Here is a 15,277-nt window from a genome sequence, read left to right as displayed (position 1 = left end):
TAAGATGGCAGTGAGCTCTCCTACCTCTGACATGCCCCTGTGTGATCTTATCTCGGACATACATGATCTGTGTGATCCCACCTCGGACATACATGATCTATGTGTTCCCACCTCAGACATAAGTGATCTGTACAATTCTGCCTCAGACATGCCCATGTGATCCCACCTCAGACATACATGATCTGTGTGATTCCTGTCTCAGACATGCCCCTGTGTGATCCCACCCCAGATATACATGAACTGTGTGATCTTACCTCGGGCATACATGATCTGTACAATCCTACCTCAGACATGCCCCTTTGTGTTCAACTTAAGACATACATGACTTGTGTGATCCTATTTCAGACATGACCATGTATGATCCCACCTCAGACATGACCGTGTATGATCTCACCTCAGACATACCCAATGTGATCCCACCTCAGACATGCCCATGTGATCCCACCTCAGAGGTACCCAGCCACAGGCTGTAGGCATGGGGTACGTTATAACCTCTGACTTTCCCTTTCAGGTATGTCCGGGACCTGACCAGCAGCAAGGAGGGATGGGTGCCAGCCAGCAGTCTGTCCACCCTCCTGGGCAAATCCAGTTCAGCTCAGTGTCTGAGCAGCTCAGGTAAGACCCACTGTGCTCGCCAGCTGTGCCCTGAGCCTGTTTAGGAGCGCAGGGTTTCTAGGCGCGCAGAGGAACGGGCCAGAGCCGAAGGCTGTCTCCACTGGTTTCCCGCAGACTCCAGTCCAGGGTCAGCCGTGCTGAGCAACTCCTCCAGCTGCAGCGAGGGCTGCCCCACCCCCTTCTCCGAGCTCCAGGGATAGTGGCCAGGCCTCTGTGGCGGGCACTCGAGGCCACCGTGCAGTAGACCAGCATGCAAATCTCTAAGTTTTCTTTTGCTTGGGCTTGCTTGGCGTGGGAGGGGATGGCGCTCTGAGACAGCCGGCACAGGAGGACCCTATCAACCGCGGGCTTCAACAGACACTGGGGCCTTGGCACCAGGACCCCACTGCATGTGCAGAAGCCAGGAGACAACAGTCCACCACCAAAGCTACTTTTAAAAACCAGAGTGGACAAAGGAGGAGGGGCTACGGGAGATGCCCTTTCTCATACTTGGGCAGCCAACAGACCCTGCTGTGCAGCCTCTCCAAGGTGTCCTGACCTCTCTGGTGCTTGCTATGGAAACAGCATCCCGAGGAAGGCGCTTCTAACAGGAGTGGACAGTTTGCTACCACAGCCCAGAGGGGACCAAGGGGCTCTTGTCTTTTCTAAGTCTTTGGTTTTATTTTTAAACAGGGATTAATCCCACGGCCATTTTTTTGTGGCACTCTGGCCTCAAATCTTTACCAAGAATCACTGTGTTTACATGAAATGACAATTTGATACTGTATTTGATAGAAAACTATTTTTTTGTTACCGGGGTTTGCATTGAAGCACGTTATTTATACAACTAAGTGATTTCTGGGCGCTCTCTTGAGACCTGGCTCTCCCTGGAACACACCTGTCGCGGGTGAAGGGAGACCTGGTGAGTCGGGGCTGTCTCCTCCTCCACCAGAAGCAGCCGGAAATCACGGAGAGTCCTGCATCCGCATAGGTTCTGTTTCCACAAGAAATGTAAAGTATAATTTAAAATATTAACCTTCTTTTCTACAATAAAAAGGAGACTCTCCATTTTTTAAAAGAATGTCATTAAATTAGGATATTTTTATTATTTTTAAAGAAAATGTAAAAATCCATGCTGTCAGCCATCCTCAGCAACACAGGCACCGGCTGCCTCTCCGTGTCAGGGCGGGCCCCGCCTCCCCTCCCCTCACTCATGGGGGACCTGCAGCCTTCATTCAAGTCACGGCAGAACTGCCACAAAACTGTTGTTTTCCCCCTTTTTGTGTGTGTCTGAGAAACAAATTCTGTTCTTTGGAAACTTTCTGTGCCCAGTAGGGCAGATATTTTTATATGTATGTATATGTATGTTCACGTGTGTACATATGGTCTGGGTATAAAGGATGTATTTATGGTCTCATGCTGCTGAACCTCTGTCACTTTACGGTCCCTCCCTGTCTCCTCACCCTGCTGCCATGGGAGGCCACCGAGGCTCGTTCACCATTGTATGTCCAGATAAAATGCCCCCTTACCCCCCTGTGGCTTGCAGAGCCATTGCTGGCCACACCTTCAGAGAATGGTAATAAAATAAAAACCGTGCAAAGATTCTGTAGCATTTCTGGTGTATATGTTATGTGGGAAGAATCATGAAATATAATCTGCCCAACCTGTTCAAAAAAGTCACCCTCTTATGATCTCATCCTCATAGAGACACTTTGAAATGTCACCATTTGCCAGGCATGATACACGCCTTTAATCACAGTACACAGAGGCAGAGACCAAGTCAGGTTGATCTCTGTGAGTTTGAGGTCAGCCTGGTCTACTTAGAGAGTTCCAGGCTAATCAGAGCTACATACACAGTAAAACCCTATCTCATAAAACAAACATGTAACCGGAGACAGCTCATTTTTTTTTCCTGCCACCCAGACCCAAATAATCTCATAGAAACTATATTAATTACAACACTGTTTGTCCAAAGACTCAGGCATATTCCTAGCTAGCTCTTACATTTTAAATTAACCCATTTCTATTAATCTGTGTATCACCACGAGGCTGTGACTTACCAGGTAAGATTCTTTTCTGGCCTCTGTCTCCTTCAGCAGCTACATGGCGTCTCTTTGACTCTGCCTACTCTCTGTATCTCTGTTCAAATTTTCCACCTGGCTTTATTCTGCCCTGCCATAGACCAAAGCAGCTTCTTTATTAACCAATGGTAATAAAACATATTTATAGCATACAGAGGGAAATCCCACATCACAAACAAATGTCACACTTCATTCATAATTGCTTTTATTTTCTACTGCTGATATAAATGAGCACTTACAGTCAGAAGTCTTTAGTGTATGGATGAAGTTTAGAGAAAGGCCAGCAACTCCCGCTGCCCACCATGTTGGTAAAGGCACTGGGCTCCCAGCACACTGGCGCTCAGTGATGCTCACAAATGACCAGTGTGGCAAATGTAAGAATGAGGCAGGAAGTGGTAGGGCATAGAGGACGCACAGGCACCCAGCATGCCATATGTGTGTTTTATTTTATCAGACAGTGATGATGTTAGAATATAACCAGGACGCACTTGTGAAAAAATGTGAAGCAGACCAGAGACGTGCAGTAGAGACATCACAGAGTAATAACACCCTCGGCAACTCCTCGCTGACAGCTAGAGAATGAGGGAAGTGTGTTGATCTGTGAGCAAGGAAGGGTTGGTAAATGGGGAAATGGTGAGCAGAAAACACAAAAAAATATAATAACGAGATGGACCAAGACGTGTCTGGCTCACCGCGTGACTAGTGTCCTAACTGGCGTGTCAGGCAGCACCAAGTGGGCAGATCGCTGCTAAGGGAGACTCCAGACAAGAAGTAAGCAATGACGGAAAATGAGAGAAAGAAAATAAATAAATAAATAGATAGATAAATAAATAAATAAATAGCCTCAAAAGAACTCTGACATTGTAAGGCTAGTAACAAAAATGAAATTTAGGATGGTTGAAGTATAAGGAATGAGGAGGTGATCTTGTAAGCCAGAAATAGTGCTCAAAAAAATGCCAAGAGAAGGAAGGAAGGAAGGAAGGAAGGAAGGAAGGAAGGAAGGAAGGAAGGAAGGAAGGAAGGAAAAAAAAAGAATCCTTATCCAAGCAAAAGTAGAAGAGAGGGCTGCTTTCAATGTGGGAAGGAGCAGGGCAGAACAGCTCCTGAGAGCTAGCAAGCACAGCCTAGGACTCCCCTGCAGGTCTCTTCCAGGCCTTAGGACCATACCCAGCATTCTGTCCTTTATAGTGTCCTCGCTGTGGGTGCGAACGTCCTGTGGGTGAGATCTGTTCCCACCTCCAGTATGAGCCCACTTTCCTGCCATGTCTTTCCTCTTTCCCTGGGTGCGCCAGCCTCCAGCCCACATCACCCGCCTCCAGCTCTGTTCCAGTTCTCCCCACCCCCTTCCCTCCCCCTGTCCTTTGCCCTCCCAGCAGCATCTGGACAAGCCCCAGCAAGAAGCAACAGTCTCACCATGGTTCCTCGGGCTCGCCGCTGGCTGGTGTTTTTCTGCTTTCTGCTGCAGCTTCAGGGACCCCTAGGAACTGTAGGTATGGAAGTCCCATCTATCCAGGGAGGGTTTCTCTGTGGACTGGGTGAGTTGAGAAGCCAAGCTGTTTGCAAGGGCAGCTGGGACAGCAACAGGAACCCGCTCCCAGGCGGCTCCATCAGATGTGTGTCCCTGCCAAAAGTTAATAGTGTCTGGGTGTTTGCCACCAGGAGATAAGCTGTTCTTCATGGGGGTGGGAGCTTTGGCTATTGTTTTCCAACGAGTTTTTAGAAGTAGGGAACTTTACTGCCACTGTCCCCCTGTGGACACCTGCCTGTGAAGTTAGACTCTGGAGGCCACTCTGGGGCAAGGGGCCTGACATGTCAGGACAGCCACAGGACAATGAGCTATAGGGCTTGCTCACTGTCATAGCCATAACACACACACACACACACACACACACACACACACACACACACACACACATACATACACACACTCAGCTCTGAGGCCTCGGATTGCTCTCCTGTGGAACAGTAACAGGACAGCAATGGCTTTACAACTGCCCTTCCCCGGCTTTCCCAGATACTCTGAAGTTGAGTGGTGACCTTGGGATCCAGTTTGCTTTGGAACCCTAGGAGGTTTATTGAAGCAGACTTGCCTTCTTCCAAGGGCTCGCCACTCAGCTCTGATCAAGCTGTGTGTGACCCAACGGCTGGTGACAGATGGGTCTCTCACTGCCTGGTGAAGGTCCTGGATGGTCCTGTTTGACAGCTTCTCCATCCTCTTCTTCCACAGCAGGCTGATTCTCTAGGAACGCCAGTCGTGAAAGACTCTAGCTTGAAAAGCTGCAGTGGTCCTTAACCCCTCCCTCCTCTTCCCTCTCGCTGTCCCTTCCAGGAATGATGTGACTGACTTCCAGTCTTGTCTTTCCAGAGGCCATCCTCCTGGGTATGCCAGCATCCTCCTGGTGACCAGAGCCATCTTTTCAGCCCCACCTAAAGCCAGTTCCTTCCAGCAAGGCCCATATGGGTGCCTCTTCAGCATAGAAAAAGCCTGCCTCACTCTCTCCTTTAGCCCTGTTCTTGAGTACACTGGCTGCTTTGGACTCTTCCCTCTCTTCCTTTCCCAGTGTCACGCCTTCCCCTGGCTACCCCCTCACAGACACACAGTCTATGTAGCATACTTGTCTTATGGGGCTTTGGTTTTCACCCCTGACTAATTAGGTAACTGAAAAACCCTCATCCCCTTCACCACATGCATATCTAGGGTTCAGACCCCATATTTATTGGAGTCCCTCAAATTCTGCATGTCCAAACCACTGTGACTGCCTTCACCGAAGCTTTGTTTTTCTGAAGCCAAGCAGGAAACACTGGTCACTTAGTTTCTATCAAGGTGGGAACGGCTGGATCTGGTCCTGGGGTCTAATGGAGCATCTTCAATGTAGCAAATCACAGGACTAGGAACCCCAGCTGGGGCAGGTGCAACTGTGGTGCCCAGGGCTGATGAAGTGTTTTGATAAGATCTGAAGCCCCAGGACTGTGTGGCCTGAGGTTCCTGAATTTACTTCAGGACACAGCACAGGGCACACAGATGTGGAACTAGATGAAAAATTTACATATATGTTTGTACATACATTTTTCCGTGTACCCAAGAAAGGAATTTCACAATGTGTGACTTGCTGTCTCCTTTTTGCTTGATGTCACAAATTAAGCTTGTGTTCCCTGGCGTCATAGGAGACCACCATTGGGCAGTCTCAGACTGTCACTACCAATACATCATTTTGTGAGTTATTGTACATCCTCCAACTTTTCCTCATAATAAATCCTCAAGAGAGATAGTATGCAGGTCAAACCACACAGATATTGTAAATTTTCATTTCATCTAATGAATATATCATAATGAATATACTTCTGTGTAAGGCTGTACCATGGTACCTGTCACCAACCATCAATGAAAATACACCCAATTTAAATGCAGCTGAGCCTGGAGCTGGGTTATATTTGTGACCTTCAGCCTCCAGAAGAGAGTAAGCCCTTGAAGAAGTCAACCTATGCACCTTCCACTCCTGGAGGTGGATGGGAACTCTTTGGTTCCTATCTCAGAACAGAAAAAGATTGACGAGGGTAGGCTGTTCCCTCCACAGAGGGAGCCGGATATGGCTGTGTCCATCATTGAGAGATCTGGTGTGCATGGTTTCCACAAGCTGACCCAGTGTGGTTTCCTTCACTCACTGGAAGGATCCAGTGTGGGTGTGGAGGATCCAGTGTGGGCGTGGAGGGTCCAGTGTGGGTGTGGAGGATCCAGTGTGGGTGTGGAGGGTCCAGTGTGGGTGTGGAGGATCCAGTGTGGGTGTGGAGGGTCCAGTGTGGGCGTGGAGCATCCAGTGTGGGTGTGGAGGATCCAGTGTGAGTGTGGAGGGTCCAGTGTGGGTGTGGAGGATCCAGTGTGGGTGTGGAGCATCCAGTGTGGGTGACTTCCCATCAGCTTGAGGAAAGCTGCCAGTATTGCCTGGGACCTTCTGTTTCTCAGTTTTCGTAACCCAGGAGGAAGCACACAGTGTCCTCCACAGGCAAAGGCGCGCCTATGCGTTCCTGGAGGAGCTGTGGCCGGGTTCCCTGGAGAGAGAATGTCTTGAGGAGAAGTGCTCCTTTGAGGAAGCCCGCGAGATCTTCAAGAGCACGGACAGAGCAGTGAGTGTCCCTCACCCCGGGTGCCACCCAGACTGGAGGGAAGTGAGCTGGGGATGGCGGGGGTCACACCTGTGTCTCTGAGCCTGTCTCCCCATTTCTGTGGTGACTGTCACTCGGTACACACAGATGCCCAGGAACCCTGACACACACAGGCTTCTACTCTCAACTATGTCATGTGCAGTTTTAAAAAAGTATTTAATGTGCTTTATTTACTTTCTTCTTGATATTTTTTATTTAATGAACATTTTTCTCATTTATTTTGCATACCAACCACAGTTTCCCCTCTCCTCACGGATGACCCCAGCTAAGACCCCTAGCAAATAGCAGAGAGGGGGTCTGAACTGGCCATCTACTGTAAACCCATATGCAAATTTTTACAACAGGAAAAAAAATCCTCCTAAAGCACACTTGATGTGTCCACTATTTTCCCAAAGGAAAATCACTTATTCCCTAAGGATCCAGGGCTGTTTGTGAAGTTGACCTGAGAAGGGAAGAGCACCCTGTCAGGGAGGGACACACACACACACACACACACACGCACACCCATGCATGCACGCACGCACACATGCACGCACACAGTCCATACTGCTGCCCCTGCAGCAGGCAGCTCCTCTGGAAACCTGAGGAACACTGTGGCTTCCTCCACCACACTTGGCCATGTGCACCACGATTCTGAGTTACTCTCTCTCTTTTTTAAATCTGTTTGTTTCTTTTAGTTTGTTGAGACAAGTTCTTGCTATGTAGCCCAGGCTGGCCTCCAACACTCTTTTCCTGCCTCTGCATCTGCCTGCCAAGTGCTGGAATTCCAGATATGTGCTACCCTGCCCAGCCCTGTGGTTTCATTATGTAAAGGGGGCATATTTAAACATTCGTGAACATTTTCCATTCTAGCCAGATGTCTGCCTTTGAATGTTTTTCCTAGGAAGGATGTGTCAGGGTAGGACCAGTTGTTGAGACCGGGTTCCTCTTGTTTCTTTTTGTCATCATCTCTAGAAAAAACAGTCGGTCAAGTTCCTGGAGTTACTGTTATTGTTCTTTCTCCAAGGGACCTTTTCTTCCTCACCAGCTTTGAGTCAATATCACATCTCACTGTCCCGGAACACCTCTCTCACATGAGTTTGCACACAGAAGGTCTCACACTCGTAGGAGGCCTCAACTTACAACAGAGAACACCTTTCAAGAGTCCTCACACTCAAGAGGCCTCACACGGGAAGTTCAGGTGCACGGGAGAGCTTACACTTGCAGAGCACCTCACACAGAACCCTGGTTCTCACAGGGTATCTCACCACCTCAGAGGACACTTCACACAGGACGAGAACCCCCCATTCACAGAACACAAATGTCCACATGCGTGGGGCACCTCACACAGGAAACCTGTAGAAGTTACTTTTCTCATTATGACCGAATATGTGACAAGAAATAACTGAAGGAAAGACAGACTTCTTTAGGGAAAGACAGACTTCTTTAGGTCCATAGTTTAGGAGGAAGTCCATCACAGCAGGCAGGGAAGGCGGGACAGCAGGAGCATGAGGCAGCCAGTCACAGGGCATCCCGCCAGGAAGTAGAGAGGGACGGATGCTTGTACTCAGCTCACTCCTCCTTGTCATTCAGTCCAGGGCGCCCGTGGAATGATGCTTCCCACCCTTCGAGCTCCCAGCCACAGCTGGAGAAGGCAGGACCAGGTGCATTGCCTTGGGAGAGGCAACTGTGTTGTGACTTTAGATGTCTCCAGAAAGGGCATAGAAAACATCATCCTCAAGCAGGGCAGTGGTGGCGCACACCTTTAGTCCTAGCCCTCAGGAGGCAGAGTCAGGCGGATCCCTGTGAGTTTGAGGCCAGAATGGGCTGCAAGAGCTATTCCAGGACAGTCTCCAAAGCTACAAAGAAACCCTGTTTTTCAAGGAAAAAAAAGGAGAAAAAGAAAGAAAACATCAACCTCAGATAAGCCCTCCTCGTTTCCAGAGGAAATCTGTCTTCCCCAGTCCCTCACCGAGGCCCAGGTCAGGAGCCCCTATAGCTCCCGCTCCCCAGCTCCCTGCTAAGTGCTACTTCTCGTGACCATGCCTCATACGGCTTCTTCTCCCCCTTCAGAAGCAGTTCTGGATCGTGTACACAGGTGAGTAGGTGGTAAGCCATTTGTGCCCCTCCCCCAGAGGCCTCCTTTGTATGACACTAACACCCACCGTCTCCCCCACAGATGGGGACCAATGCGCCTCGAATCCGTGCCAGAATGGGGGCACCTGCCAGGACCACCTCCAGTCTTACATCTGCTTCTGCCTCATAGACTTTGAGGGCCGGAACTGTGAAAAGAGTGAGATCAGCGTCCTGCCTCAGTTTACAGAAGGATGGAGTGGGCGGGGGAGGGCCTGGGCACCTGCTTCCAGTGTGTAGAGCCTCATCAAGGAAGGGGAGGAAGTCCAATCCAGCCCCTTTGGGAAATCTATCTAGGAGACATTAAGTACTCTTCAAATTGAGAGCCTTGGATTTATGAGTCTAAGATTTTGGGTTTCAGACTCAGTGTCCCCTTTGGCTCCCTGTCCTGGGAACTCTAGTGGTCTGGAGAGAGCTGAGGGAGGGTCCCTATGTTACTATCCAGCTTCTGCCCCCACCAGGCAAGCCAACTGGGTAGACTTCATTCTCTGCCGGCTGGTTTAAAGGTGTGAGGTATTTTTTTTTCCAGCTTTGCAACATCAAACTATCGCTAAGCTTGGAGACCATCTGGCCCCAGCAGTTCACTCGTGGGCCTCATGGAAGCCACTGGCTGCAGACACACACTAGTGTTGTGTTACCGCAGCAGCCGGGGGCAGGCTTCCTTCCAACTGGGCTCTTCTCTGGGCTCGCACAGGCAGCTCTGCGTCCTTCTGGAGCGGCATGTAAAGTACTGTGGAATATCACCAACCTAGGAAGCCCTTTAAACCCAAGCCTAGGTGTGCACACATGTAGAGGAGAAAGACCCATGTCCAGCACCTCCCGGGACCATGGTCTGCCATCAGTCAATACCATTGCTAGCTGTCTGTATGGCCCACCGCCCCAGACAAGCAGCAGTATTCTGGTTGGAGGATCCCCCAAAGTCGCCTCTTGAGTGGGGGCAAACGTCTTCTCTCTTCAGACCACGGGCTCCTTGTTGCCCAAGTGGGTTCTTCTTGCTGTCAGCTGCCTCCTGTTCTCATCAGAATGAGGCCAGCCAGAGAGAGTAAAGGAAGGAGAGATGATGCTCATAGGTCACTGACCTGAGATGCCTGTACATCTTAGCACTGACTGTGATGCACAGGTCAGGCCTCCATACTGGAGCTCTGGGTTCACTCACATGCTGAGCCGGGTCTGGTGTCCATGCCCTGCACTGCCGAACAGACCACACCACTCTCCTGTCTGGGCCAATGGCCTATGTTGGAACCAAGGGCCTAGATGGCTCACGTGGACTTGAAGGTTGGCCCTAGAATAATTCCTCCCTTTGGCCCTTCCATAGGCCAGTCTCCTATTATGTTGAGAGTTTTTACTGTCCCTGGGAAATCTTTGCTTTTCTCCAGAACCCTTCCCAGCTTCTCCTGAGATTCTTGGACAGGGTAGTCGTCACACACCAGCTTCCCCTTAGACTCTTGGATGGGGTAGCCGTCACACACCAGCTTCCCCTTAGACTCTTGGACGGGGTAGAGACTCTTGAACGGGGTAGCCGTCACACACCAGCTTCTCCTGAGACTCTTGGACGGGGTAGCCATCACACATTAGCTTCTCCTGAGACTCTGGCCGTCACATACCAGCTTCTCCTTAGACTCTTGGATGGGGTAGCCATCACACACCAGCTTCTCCTGAGATTCTTGGACGGGGTCACCATCACACACTAGCCTTAGACTCTTGAACGGGGTAGCCGTCACACACCAGCTTCTCCTGAGACTCTTGGACGGGGTAGCCGTCACACACCAGCTTCTCCTGAGACTCTTGGATGGGGTAGCCGTCACACACCAGCCTAACATCCTCCAAATGCCATTGAGGCTGCAGCTGTCAGGACTGCTCAGATGTGCGACTCCCAGCTCCAAGTCTCCTCCGTCCAGATCAGTTCCCAGGGCAGGTGACATCAAGTTCAGCCTCAATACTCTGCAGCTATACAGTGCCTCCCCAGGGGACAGGAACCACTGCCATCACGGCTGGCCTCTCAGGTTGACTTCTCCCGTCCTCAGACAAGAATGAGCAGCTGATCTGTGCCAATGACAACTGTGGCTGTGACCAGTACTGCACTGACCATCCAGGGACCAGGTGCACCTGCCACTGCCATGAGGACTATGTGTTGCAGCCAGATGGGGTGTCCTGCAAACCAAAAGGTAAGGGGTCCCCAGGGATGGTGTTGTCTTACACTCTGAAGAGCCAGTTGCCCTCACTGGCCTATGACAAGTTATCAGGCCAAAGATGCGTAATAGGGCCAGGCCCTGCTAAGCAAACATCTGGTAGACACTGAATGACTGGGAGGCAGAGGATGGAGAATTGAATGACACCCTGCCTGGGAGCTGTTAGCTTGGATCTTCGGGCCAGCATCCTGCCCTGTCTCAAGACAAGCCATCAAAGGCAGGCCAGGAGTGACATGAGGCCCCTCATCTCCTCTAACACCCAACTTGGACATCTCTAGGCACACCTGGCCAATGTGTCCACTGCTGCACAGTTAAGAACACAGAATGACTTAGGACAGATTGTGTGCACGTGGGCAGGGTCAGTATGAGCAGCATGTGTGTGCACTGCCCACAGAGGCCAGGTGTCAGATCCCCTGGAGCTGAAGTTCCTCAGAAGAGGATGGGTCCAGCCTGGTCCATGAAACTGGAAGGTCAGTGGACCACAGCTAAATGGAGGATGTAGGAGTGAGGTCAAAATAACACATCGCCGTGTGCAGGTGGCACATTTTCATACAGGCCATCCATGCCTTGTAGCAAACGCGAGCAGTGTCTTCCCTTTGAAGATAGAGCATACCACAACTCTAGAAAACAAGGCCCCAGTTTCCCCAAACCAGTGTCTGTCTCCTCTCCCAGCTGCTGCAATAGCCCTCCGTAACCACCTAGAGAGAAGCAACCTCCTTTACTCTGAGCCCCTACTGTCCCCAGCAGGAGCTACGGCAGGGGCCAGCTGCCTCTGAACCTCTACCCACAAGCACCTTCACCACAGCACCCCCTCTTCCTGACTTCTATTTTATACAGTTGAGTATCCATGTGGGAAAATACCTGTTCTGGAAAAAAGGAATTCCAGCGGCCCCCAAGGCCGGATTGTGGGAGGCAAGGTGTGCCCCAAAGGGGAGTGTCCATGGCAGGTAAGGCTCTCTGTCCTGTGCGGACCCCACTTCTCCAGTTCTGCTTTCCCTGACTTCAGGGTTTCTACCCTGGGGTATTGAACTTTTGAACAGGGTCATATTTACACACAAGGAACGTGGGCCAGCCTCCACCCCACCCATATCCCAAGGTACTCCCCTAACCACACACACACACACACACACACACACACACACACACACACACTTGTGCAGAGAAGAGAAAAAAAACAAGTATTGAGGCCCGTTCCATGAAGGAAAACCAGCAGGGTCTGCTGCTCCCTGGGGTGGGGGACTTGGGAACCTGCCTGTGTACCCCACCCCATCCTCCAGCATTCTTGTTGTCTACCAGGACCACCCAAGCCAGAGCTGCTCTGAGACCTCAGAGGCCCTGTAGGAATCTTGTCAAGCCCGCTGATCCTGGTGTGACCTTCTGTGTCTGTGTGCCCCCACCCAGGCTGTGCTGAAAAACAGTGGGTCACTGCTGTGTGGGGCCATCCTATTGGACAGTACGTGGATCGTGTCTGCAGCCCACTGCTTTGATACTATCTGGAGCTGGAGGAACATAACAGTGGTGATGGGTAGGTATGGCCTGTCCCTGGCCTCTGACCAGAGGGCATTTTCAAACGGTCTGTGGCTCAGGGGCCGAGGATCCATGATCCATCAGCCTCCCTAACCAGATGACATCTCCAAGGAAGGCCATGCTGGAGCTAACCCACCTCGTCCTCTGGGTTTTCCCTCCCCTCAGGAATGGGGGGAGGTCTGGAGCTGCTCTTTCCATCCTGCCCCTCTCAGAGTGGGTGGCAAGAGCCCCATCCACTCCTCACTCCCCCTCAGTACCCGGGCCTCAGGTCCAGCCCATTGGCAACCTTCCCTCCATAACGGCAGTGGGCCCTGGTGCAGGCTTTTCCCAGGACCCTGGGAAGAATACAAATCCTCCAGAAACCAGAGGCTGAACCGGCCACATCCCTGTCCACATACTCTAGGCCCGAGGACCAAGACAAACAAGAGTTCTGTGTGAGGGTATGGCCACACATGGTAGGGTATGTGCTCTGAGTGGAATGGCTTCCTCTCAGGTGAGCATGACTTCAGCGAGAAGGATGGGACCGAGCAGGTACGACGGGTCATACAGGTCATTATTCCTAAAAAGTACATCCGAGGCAAGATCGACCACGACATTGCCCTGCTCCGCCTCAACCGACCTGTGACCTTCACTGACCACGTGGTACCCCTGTGTCTGCCCGAAAGGACCTTCTCTGAGAGAACCCTATCCAGAATCCGCTTCTCAAGGGTCAGTGGCTGGGGCCAGCTGCTGGACCGCGGGGCCACAGCCCTGGAGCTCATGGCTGTCGAAGTGCCCCGGATGATGACTCAGGACTGCCTGGAACACGCCAAGCACAGTCCCCAAACCCCCCAGATCACAGACAACATGTTCTGCGCTGGCTATATGGATGGCACGAAGGACGCCTGTAAAGGAGACAGCGGCGGCCCCCACGCCACACACTACCGTGGCACCTGGTACCTGACAGGTGTGGTCAGCTGGGGGGAGGGCTGTGCAGCTGTTGGCCATGTTGGGGTGTACACCAGGGTCTCCAGGTACACAGAATGGCTGATCAAGTTCATGAACTCCAAGCTCCAGGTTGGGATTCATCGAGTCGAGCTACTATAACTCCTTGGACAGCCCAGTCTTTCCCGAGGAGGAAGCTGCTGCTATGTAGAGCTGTTTTGTATCAAATCCTATTGAGTCTCCTGCTATTCTTGGGGTAGGGAAGGAGAAAGAGATAAAGGGGCAGAAAGAGAGATAATGGAGAGAGGAAAACAAGAAGAGAAGCAGAAGGAGGGGCCTGAATGAGAGACTGACAGAGACGTTCAGAGGGACAGGATGGTAGAGATGGTAGAGCCACAGACAGGCAACCCAAAGGGGCAGGGTGGTCCTGAGGGAGATGAGGTCCAGCCCTTGCTGCTGCCTCCCTGCAGTTGCCTCCCATCTACATGTGCTCTGCCTGCAGTGCTGCAGTGTGCACACATGCAATAGAACATGTGTATGCACATGCATGTGCACATAACTCATGATGTATACACCATCTGCACTATTGTTCACTTTCATTTCTTTCTTTTTTGCCTGAGTACCCCGTCTTTATTTCAATTAAACAAGAAACATCTTCTGAGCGTGCAGCTTCATCCTTCCAGGTTTCCCAAGGAGTGTTTCTGAGTTAGTGTGCACTCCCGCCATTCACTGCTTCCCGCCCGCCTGACAGTGAGTGGCTGACCTTCTCAGCACACCTTGGGGATGCCTGCTGCCCTCCTGGATTGGCCTTAACTCCCTGAGTGGAGCCTCCGATGGAGTCAGATGCACATCAGTAGGGCTGTTCTTCCTGGGAAGAAAGGGACAGTGGGCTGAGAGGGAGCCAAGAGGGTTGTCCTCATTGTCCATTAGTAGGTAACACATGTACCCAGCTCACAGAGCTGTCCTGAGATGGCACCAGGAGACCTTGAGAGGCCTTACTTGAGAATCTAGCTCCCAGAAGACGGTGTGATCAGCATGGGATGTGCTTACTTTCCAATCAACACTCCTGGGATTGGGGCCAGAGAGAGGGCCGGGTACAAAGGAAGGACCTAATCCCAGGTCACATGTCTGCTATGAGTACCTCACCACCTCACCCTTGAGGCCATCACAGATTCAGTGTAGGCACTGAGACCTCCACATAGGCATCACCAGGCAGGGCAGAGGTCAGACACCAGTTGGCGGCCACTAGAGCACCATACATTTTTTTCCAAGTCCTGTTGCAGTCTGGCACAGCCTGATTAATGGCAGTGACTTCCTGGTGAGATGCCAGCACCAGCCTCGACATCTGGCAAGCACCATTCCAGTAATCTCTGGCTACGTGTGTGCAGCCAGTCCTGAGCCATTGCCTAATCAATCACCATAGGTGGCACAGGCTGTAGCCAGTACCGTTCTGCACACTGAAGTGCATACTCCCCAGGCTCAAAAATATCCCCACCAGATAAGGTTTCTAAAGAGGACTGGGTCAGCAGGAGTGCCAGCAGCCTGGTCCACGTGGAGAAGGTGGAGACAGCTGAGCACTGTCCCTCACAGGACAAATCTTTGAGTTTCGTTGTTGCTGCTGCTCTTGATTTCCAGGGACTCTGAAGCATAAACTTCCAGGGGTGCCTCCTAGCGATGGGCCACAAGCTC

The 15,277-nt window shown here is 51.3% G+C and overlaps 2 protein-coding genes across 19 annotated transcripts in view; both read left to right on the top strand.

Annotated features, from left to right (window-relative positions):
• Window positions 1-2,196, top strand: part of Mcf2l (MCF.2 cell line derived transforming sequence like) — a 142,968-nt gene extending 140,772 nt beyond the window's left edge. For 16 of the 18 annotated variants that reach the window (XM_048456201.3, XM_048456199.3, XM_048456196.3 and 13 more), the window contains 2 exons: window positions 512-615; window positions 730-2,196. In XM_048456201.3, the coding sequence (XP_048312158.2) occupies window positions 512-615; window positions 730-815 (190 nt within the window). In that variant the 3' untranslated portion in view covers window positions 816-2,196. Of the gene's footprint in view, window positions 1-511 lie in introns of all 18 variants that reach the window. The other 2 variants (XM_048456206.3, XM_048456207.3) reach the window with 1 other exon arrangement.
• A 1,808-nt stretch (window positions 2,197-4,004) lies between these two features.
• On the top strand, window positions 4,005-14,250 carry F7 (coagulation factor VII). Its single transcript, XM_087901194.1, has 8 exons — window positions 4,005-4,165; window positions 6,637-6,797; window positions 8,889-8,913; window positions 8,995-9,108; window positions 10,973-11,113; window positions 11,975-12,084; window positions 12,539-12,662; window positions 13,158-14,250. Exons 1-8 carry the CDS (start codon window positions 4,090-4,092, stop codon window positions 13,748-13,750), a joined length of 1,344 nt encoding a protein of 447 aa, XP_087757320.1. The 5' UTR covers window positions 4,005-4,089; the 3' UTR covers window positions 13,751-14,250.
• Window positions 14,251-15,277: the final 1,027 nt, after the last annotated feature.

The sequence above is a fragment of the Myodes glareolus genome, chromosome 23 (assembly GCF_982192425.1).
Source record: "Myodes glareolus chromosome 23, mMyoGla1.1, whole genome shotgun sequence".
NCBI classification, from domain to species: Eukaryota; Metazoa; Chordata; class Mammalia; order Rodentia; family Cricetidae; genus Myodes; species Myodes glareolus.
Note: the sequence above shows the minus strand (reverse complement) of the source record. Positions and strands in the feature narration are given on the sequence as shown.

What these genes read in the sequence shown, in the direction of transcription:
- F7 (XM_087901194.1), top strand. Translation starts at nt 4,090, where the DNA reads ATGGTTCCTCGGGCTCGCCGCTGGCTGGTGTTTTTCTGCTTTCTGCTG. An exon ending in GGGACCCCTAGGAACTGTAG is followed by an intron (nt 4,166 to 6,636) that starts GTATGGAAGTCC and finishes TCTGTTTCTCAG; the next exon opens with TTTTCGTAACCCAGGAGGAA. An exon ending in GGTGTCCTGCAAACCAAAAG is followed by an intron (nt 11,114 to 11,974) that starts GTAAGGGGTCCC and finishes TATTTTATACAG; the next exon opens with TTGAGTATCCATGTGGGAAA.